The 8,943-nt window shown below is 33.4% G+C and overlaps 1 protein-coding gene across 1 annotated transcript in view; it reads right to left on the reverse strand.

Moving 5' to 3' along the window:
- LOC104772936 (lon protease homolog 2, peroxisomal-like) overlaps positions 1-3,161 on the reverse strand; it is a 5,838-nt gene extending 2,677 nt beyond the window's left edge. Inside the window, exons 1-10 of the mRNA XM_019241982.1 lie at positions 2,993-3,161; positions 2,634-2,746; positions 2,440-2,545; positions 2,145-2,314; positions 1,630-1,721; positions 1,208-1,387; positions 1,038-1,121; positions 823-950; positions 520-721; positions 218-437 (exon numbers count right to left, since the gene is read on the reverse strand). Coding sequence (XP_019097527.1) covers positions 218-437; positions 520-721; positions 823-950; positions 1,038-1,121; positions 1,208-1,387; positions 1,630-1,721; positions 2,145-2,314; positions 2,440-2,545; positions 2,634-2,746; positions 2,993-3,099 — 1,402 coding nt within the window. The 5' untranslated portion in view covers positions 3,100-3,161. The remainder of the gene's footprint in view (positions 1-217; positions 438-519; positions 722-822; positions 951-1,037; positions 1,122-1,207; positions 1,388-1,629; positions 1,722-2,144; positions 2,315-2,439; positions 2,546-2,633; positions 2,747-2,992) is intronic.

Here is an 8,943-nt window from a genome sequence, read left to right on the forward strand (position 1 = left end):
ATTAGAAAAGCATCTACACCACAGTTATGCCAATGCCAATGCCTTTTCGAAAAAGCTAACTAGCAATCATTTTTATGGTCTATAATTCTCTATTTCCCTTATAATCGTCAAGGTTAGAGAGACAGAGATATCGAACTTATATGGTACAGCTTAGTTCCTTGATTTAAACAAATCCCCAAGGTTCTTTCAGATTTCTTCAGCATAAGTTAGATAGAGAACAAACCACTCACCTTTAACCCATCAATAAGGCGCCCTGGCATGCTTCCTATATAAGTCCTTCTGTGTCCTCTAATGTCAGCTTCATCTTTCACACCACCCAAAGATAAGCGAACAAATTTTCTACCTAATGCAGCTGCAATAGATGATGCCAAAGATGTCTTGCCCACACCTGGTGGACCAACGAAGCACAAAACTGGGCCTCTTGCATCTGGTTTTAGCTGCAATAAATAAGATTCAATCAAGATAAAACCAGAAAACTGAAGACGGATCACTGTCAAAGAGAAAAACACAAACAACAACCTTTCGAACAGCCAGATATTCAATGATCCGTTGCTTGACCTTGGCTAAACCATAGTGATCACTGTCAAGACGTTCTTTTGCAGCTTTTAGATCCAACTCATGTTCTTCGCTTGCCTTCTCCCAAGGAAGATCAGCCAACAGCTCCAGGTAAACTCGTGAACTGTTGTAACCGGGTTGCTGAGGTTGCATCTTTTTTAGTCGCCTGCATTAGGAAATGAAAAGGAAACTTACTAGTAATAAATTATGTCCTCAGTTGGTCCACACTCACACAACTATCAGCTATTGTCCTCTAGCACAGTATACCTCAATTCCCTTTGAGCATGCTTCCATATGTTTGATGGCATTCCGGCAGCTTGCATCTTTCTTTCAAGTGCAGCTACATCATCTTCATCATCATCATTGTCGCCAAGCTCCTCTTTAATAGCTCTCATCTGCAGAAACCATTTTCAATTCTCAAGTCATACCTCTGAAGGAGAACACCCTCTCAAATTGACAACAAGAGCCAGAAGAAACCAAACCTGCTGGCGCAAGAGATACTCCTTCTGTGACTTTGACAACTGGCCTTCCACCTTCTGAGTAATCTTCTCTGCCACGCGAATTGACTGCCACAAGTAAACATCAAAATGACTTCAAAATGCCTAAGGGAAAAGTGAGGACAGATATAAGAATATGACAATCAATAGCTAACCTGCAAATGCCGATCAACTAGTTCAGTAGCCTTTGAAAGTCTTACTTTCAGGTCAACTGAATCCAGCATAGATAGTTGCTCTTCGAAACTCATCTCAAAGCTAGCAACAAATATGTCTGCTAATTTCTGGATAGGAACTGTATCCAAAAGAACTTTTGTCCTTCCACCAGTTTTTTGTTTCTGAATCAAGAAGTAATGCATAAGTTACTAATTCAATCACGAATCATCCAGATTCCATGAGATGAAGATTATATAACTGCTCCCATGGAAAGAAAAAAAAAATCCCAAAGAAGAATTTATTTCTTGATAACAGATACCTATAACTTCAGCGTTGTAATCTTGGAAACTCTAATGCTGAAGCACAAACGAAAATTTGAAGGAGGAACCAAAAACAGACAGCCGTTTAGTTTCACTAAAGTTACCTGCTCAAGCACAGAGACAAGCTCCATAGCTGTGGTTTTAAACTGGCGTGACAGTGCTACAAAATCTGAGTCTTGTTGCACTTGGTCCAACTCTGCAGATGGACAGAAAGGAACCAGCTAAAGACATCAAAGGACTACCATGTAGCCAAATGTAATAGAAAAATAAAATCTCATGACCCAAACTGAAATTAGCCAGAAAAAAAAAACTATCAATACCAAACAAGCTCCAACTCAAAATTATTATCTTAAAGAATCTTTAACCTCAAATAATTCTCATAAGCATAAACTTTTCTATATATTAGGCACAAACAGTACTATCTGCAGAGATCAAAGTGTCAGTGATCACAACAGAGGCAGGAAACTAATTAAGTGGGAAAAGAATATCTCTGTTGCATGTTGAAGCATCGGAATATATAGGTCCTTACCATATGATAAGACACGAAATTAGAGAAAAAATTGAACACCAGTAGACAGTAGTCACATAAAATTAGAGAAAAAGAAATGTTATATCTTACCTGCCTTAGTCATCTCGAGTGATGTAATCCGCGCAACTGAATATGGTCCTCTTTTTCCAAGCTCTTGAACATTAAACCTGCTCAGACCTTCAAGGACAACCACATATGTAACTCTTCCACTTGGTTTCTCCACTCCTCTTGACAGATGCAGAGCCCGAGCTGCTACTCCCCTATATATTCGAAAAGTAAAACATCGCTCAGCACTTCATAAACTCTGGAAACACGGCATTCATATTACATTTACTTATAACATATTATGAAATCAAAGTCTAACATGAGCAAAAATAAACCAAACCTGGTGTGCCATTGAGCTTCATGCTGATCTTTAGCATCAGACTTCTGAGCATCTGTTGTACCAACTAGAAATTTCAAGCTCCTTTCTCCAGAATCACTTCCAGCACCTAGGTGCACAAGAAATCAATTCAACACAAGATACTCCTATCCTATCGAATCAAATTCATCCGGTTATCAAAATCATATCGCCAGTACCTGGATTAATCATCGTCCCAATTGAAGAACCCTCAGCATCATCACGAACTGGCAAAATGCCAATTAAACCCTTCTCTTCTTTCTGCCATAATTCTTGCTCCACCAGTGTGACGCTAAATTAGAGAAACAAGTAACCAAATCGATTAGGGTAATCTAAATGTTGTGTAAGCTATAACGATCAATACCACACAAAATTAACCCTAACTCAACAGATTTTAGCACTATACGATCTTTTGCAACTGATTCGAACAAGTACAAACATGAAATTACCTAAAACAAAACCAAAGTCCAGAGGAAGACGAAGAAGAAGAAGAAGAAGAAGAAGGGAATGATCGAAGCATAAGAGAGTCGTGTGATACCTGCTATGAGAAGTACAACGGATGCGAATAATGGCGCCAGGTAAGAGAACCTTGTTCCTGAAAGGAAGAATCGCTAACCTACTCGGTAGCTCCACGGTTTCCGCCATTAACGTCTTCGAGAGAGAGATGGATTTGATCGTTTCTTCTTTCTTTATATTATAACACCGACTCTTTTCTTCGTCTACATTATATCTTTTTTTCTCTTTTCTTTAAATACATATTTTAATGAAATTTGTATTTACGTCCTTATATTAATATCTTCTTTCAAACAATTACCATGACTATTTATATTCTAAAATTAAGCCATATTCTTGAAATTAGTTTTTACTTTGCTACATTCAATAGTTCAGATTTTATTAGTAAATTGAAAAATGGTGAATTGAATCTTGTAACCAAGAAAAAAAACATAAGACGACTTTTTACAAAACTTTTAATTTAGGTTCAATATTTATATAATATTGTAAAACAAATAATATTTAGACAAATAACCATTTTTCATTTTTAAAATTCAAAATTAGGATTGTCGCGACATTCATAATAAAAATTGGTATATTCAAATTATTTGAACACACATACTCTGGTTATTAGTCCATTATATAAGTCCGACATGAATAAAATAATTTTATTTTCTTTAAAATAATTGATATCTTTTTTGCTAAGATTAAATAGTTGTAGAATATAGAAAACTTTTTATTTTTGTTTTACACTAAATGATATTTTATTACTAAAATCTTACCTCATTTAATTAATAAAATGTGTCTAATGTTATTTCGTAATAGTATAACTTGAACATGATTTTCAGTTTCTATTTTTTATAAATTTTTTATTATTTATCTCATGACTATCTAATCATTTTCATGTTGGGTTTAATCTGTTTGCAATTATGCTTTTTCTATAGTTCATAATTTTATGTCTATTTGTTTTATCTCTTATAAATATATTTTTTTAGCTTTAAAAGATTTGTAACATATCGTTGTGATTTTTTTTTAACATAGTTTTTGGATATAGTACTTTTGTTTTGTGTTAGTTTTATTTTTTATGATCTTATCTTACCCTTATATTTCAGAAATTGTATAATATAACAAAAAGAAAAAGATTTTTGATGAAACAAAAAGCATTTTTCTAAATACATTACACCGATGTTTTGAACTTACTAAGGGGAAAAGAAAGTGTCGATCGAAAAGACGAGGGATGAATTTGATATTTTGAGGAAATACCGATACTTGATTTAAAATATTATCAGTAATGAGTTCGTTCATAGCCGTTGGATCATTCGGATAAGATGGGAGAGACAAAACGAGTGGCATCAGGGGAGCGGGAGTATTGGGTCCCATTCTTGTAATAATGCCACGTGTCAGATAAAGATAAGGTAATAGCTGGGGGAACTCAAAAGTCTACGTGTTATATCCACAGCTACTCGCTACGGTCCATACCGTATTCCAAATACATATACGCGTCCAGGTGTTTATTATTATTATTATACTTCTTCTACAAATACTTGTAAAATATTTTTTGTATTTTATCTTCTTCTTTTTTTTTTGTTCTGTATGTATTGTACGTCACTGATTTATTTTTTAAACTTTCTTTATTCGGAATAATTTGGATGACACCTTTGGGCTCCAGTTGGAGCTTCCGCCCTGGATTCAAATTCCCTTGGCCATCCAGAGACGCCTTAAGTGGTAAGAAAACGTAGATTTCTCGTGGGTCTCGTGGGATTAGTCTTTGGGCCTAGAAAGCCTTTAGGATCCCCACGGTTAACAAAAAAAAAAATAATAATAATAATAATAATTTGGATGACACGCTTGCATTACGTATGTAGCATGTAAAAACAGAAACAAAAAATGTGGAATTGTGGAAATATACAATATAGTCAAATGTTTTGCAACGAATTTTTTCTTTTATGTTGTTTTCGTGGGCCTCTTGACCACAAGAGAAAATAAAATATAAAAAATATTTGGGCCTCTTTGTAACAAATTAACAATGAGCTACCCGTTCATTGAACAGAGCCTGCATTTTTTAGTTTTACAAAAAGGAAATGCTAAAAATTCATTATCTAGATTAGACAAGTTCTTCATGCAAAAAAAAATAGATTAGAAATTCAAAACTTTTGTAATATAAGTGCAACGTTTTTCTAGATTAGACAAGTTAATCTAGAAACAAAACACTAATGAGTACAAAGAAAATATGTCTCTATAGAATTTAAGAGCAATAATGAGACAAATGCATGAGTCATTTCTTTATATTTTCCACGTTGGCCGTCTCGGCTCTGAGCCATCAACCTCGTCTTGACTAAATCCAAATCCAATGGTCCAAAGCATAACGGACATGTGGTTCATTAACTGCCATGGATGTTTTATCATCGATCGCCTTCATGTTTATGATTATCATACTGCTTTCACTTAAATGTTTTATGATTATCACGAACACGATTCTATATATTTTTGCATGGTTCGGCGTCCAAGCGATCACTATTTTCCTTCGTTGCTGATGCACGTGAGGAAGAACACTCACGTGCTGAGGAAGAACACTCACGCGTCCAAGCGATCACGTGATCGGCGTCCAAGCGATCACTCACGTCCAAGCGATCACGTATTGTTTAGGTGCCCTGTGGACTTCAGCCTTTTCCATTATAAACCCTCCGGTCCAGTGATCCATTTTCGAAAATACATATATACTCATATTTTCGTTACATAAGCAATTGTTGTATTTTCTTTATCGTATTTTTGTTACATAAACCATTGTTGTATTTGTAATTTCATTGATAATAATCTTGTATATTCATATCAACAAAGTGTTTTAAATGTTAAAAAAAACTAATAGATATGATCACACAAAAATGAAATAAGGAAATGAAGATTGGGGAAAGAAAAGGATGAAGAGTTCACGTGTTACTTTACCTCTTCGAAACCAAAAATCAAGCATAAAGAAACAACAACCAATAAGAGAATGGTATATTCCACCCTTAAATAACAGTATAACGTGTTATAAACTTATAACCACATTTAGTGGATCTAATGGTCATTGACCTAATATTCTCTCGATTTATAACTACACACCAAATTAATCTTATAGTAGATATCTTCATGTTGCTTTTTCCCCCCCATAAGTTACTAGTAGTTACTAAGTTTGTATGTTTTCTATTTCACGTACAATTGGCACATAAGATTGATTGTCATAAATAAGCTTTTAGATTTGTAGAAAGATGATACCTACATAGCCGATATGAGATGAGCTCTTAAAGAGCAATAACTACTTTAATTGTTTAGATTCACCATTTCGGTTGATTTGAATCCCATATCTTGTCATTCTTAGTCTAGGTAATTTATTAAATTTTGATGTTCATTTTGTTTTTCAGTCTAAGTAAATTACTATATTTCCATGTTTTTAAGATCACCAAAAAATTTTCAGATTTTCGGCCTATATTTATTTCAAACTGTCCATAACAAGTGAAATCAGCCCCTCTTCCCACCGTCGAGATTTAAACTCGTGGTATTGAAGAAGTTTTAATTGAGCTGATCTTCAGTTCAGCTACTTGAGGGGTTATAAGTTACCTTGACGTTGCTTGTTTGATTTAACCCATAATTTGTTGTTAAAGCTTGTTCGATTTAAAATATTTTGGCCATACCCTAAATTATGGTTGGTTCTCGGTCCCCCTCATAAAGGGTTACAAGAATTTAAAGAGAAGTAGTAGAGGATGGATTGATGGTTGAAAGAATCTAACAATAACAACAACAAATAGTATTCTTATTTAATGGTTTTCCTTGTTTGCCTTATCAAACCCCATCTTCAAACTTCTCCTTTTATCTTTCCACCAATATCACCTTTCTTTTTTGTTGAAGATTTGGTATAGATATTTCAAATCTTACATTATACTTTTCATATGGTACATAAGAAAGTATATATGTATTCTAGTGGTTTTATTGGGTCTATTGAGATGGATGAGCAACTTTTAGTGGACATACCAGTTATAGATGCTTTACTTTGTGCCAAATATGATAATACAAAATTATGAGATATTAATTTATTATTTTTTGTTGTTACAAACTTACCATGCGACATTTAAACTAATGACCACGTTTTTCAACCCACAAGAGGAAACCCAATTTTAATGAAACCACTGACAAAAGGAACCACACTAGACCAAAGAAATTGGTTAGTGATATTTATATTTCTATTGTCATAATTTATAATAATAATAATAATAATAATAATAATAATAAGTAGCAAGACACATACATGTTTGTTCGAGTAGTCAAGCTTGTTATACGTTTACATTTATCCAAAACTAGGATGCTCTAAAACTCGAAATGGATCAAAATGGTTCTTAGATTAGTTCGAATCTTAATTATCTATATATTTTGAACTTGTGATAGTTATGTTCTTGTTTAGGTTTTGGTAATTGGTACTGTATACTTTTATCAAAAAGAAAATTATGAAATATAGCTAGGTGTTAGATTTGATTTTTGATTAGTATCAAACTAATATGAAAATGATATGCAACAACAAAAAAAATAAACAAAGAAGTTAGTATTGTCTTTCAAGTTCCACCAAATGGACGATGTACCTTGTTTGTCTCGGGGAATCATTAATTAGNTTAATTAGTCTTGGAAATAAAAAAAAAAAAAAAAAAGTGGGTCCAAAAATAACATTATCAAATTTAATTGACCTAGCTACTCTTAAGTTTATCTATTCGTGAATCCATATAAAAGAGAAATTAAACATATTGTATAGAGAGACTAGACTACACATAAAGATGATCAAAATTTTCGGATCCATTTGATGATGATGATGATGATGATGATGATGATGATGATGATGATGAAGATGAGAATCCATATTATATAAAAATGAAACACAATTTGAGGAAGAGTATTGATTAACTAGTTTGGTGTTTCTTGAAAGCTACAATTTGGCTAATTCCGAAACCTTTTGATTTTATATACTCCATGAGAAGGCACAAAGTTTATACAAAACGCTAATTTCTTCTTTTTGTTTACAACAAGAAACTAAACTTTATTGTCTTGTTTTTTCTGTATTACAAACATATTGTGATTGATATACACCATGTGTAATGATCTTTATTTTAGCCGAATGAACAAATTGGAATTGGCTTTGTTGATCTAATTTTCATGTAAATAAACTCCGAAGAGAGATTTTATTGGTCATCAATAATAAAGAACCAAATAGCAAATACTAACCTCACCATTCACATGTTACCACTCACATATCACCATTATGGATTAAATTGGACCGTTAATTTACTCTTATTCTTAACTATTGTAATACTTTTGTATATAGTTAGGTTTTTACGTGAGAGTGAGACCATGACCCAAGGCACAAGCCACACCTTTTGGAGAAAGAAGAAACAAACAGCCAAATAAAACTTTTCCTAAAACAATAATACAAAATTGACTCTTCTTTTGTACTACTTCTCAAATTTTCAACAAACAAAGATGGGCTCATTAAACGGTAACAATATAAATGAAAAATAATGAACGATAGGCTCACCATTCGAAGCAACCTTCATGATATGGTGCTTTTAATAAACAATTTTTAAAAACAATCATAATTAGTTTCATTAGTCCATAAGGAAAATTGACTTAGACCAAATCATGTATTGGCTCAAGAGATGCCATTCCTTACATCAACGTTTTTGCCTACCTGTCTAGCTCTTTTTTTTTGTAAAACTGTGAATTTCATTAAATGAAACTTTTGCAGTGTTTTACAGCATCGATCTATAAACTTGAGACCATCCCTTGCCCAAAAAAATAAAAACAGGAAGGGTCTATCTATTGTGACAATGAGTAGAACAACTAATCATAATTAAGCCAGATTTGCAGGAGATTTTTGAAGTTCCTGCGAAACTGTTTTGCCAAGATCGCATCCCGGATTTGTCGGTCTAGTGCTTTGAATAGGACTAGAGCGTCAGTGGAAATAGTATTGTGGTATCG

This window comes from Camelina sativa, chromosome 20 (assembly GCF_000633955.1).
Source record: "Camelina sativa cultivar DH55 chromosome 20, Cs, whole genome shotgun sequence".
Classification (NCBI taxonomy): Eukaryota; Viridiplantae; Streptophyta; class Magnoliopsida; order Brassicales; family Brassicaceae; genus Camelina; species Camelina sativa.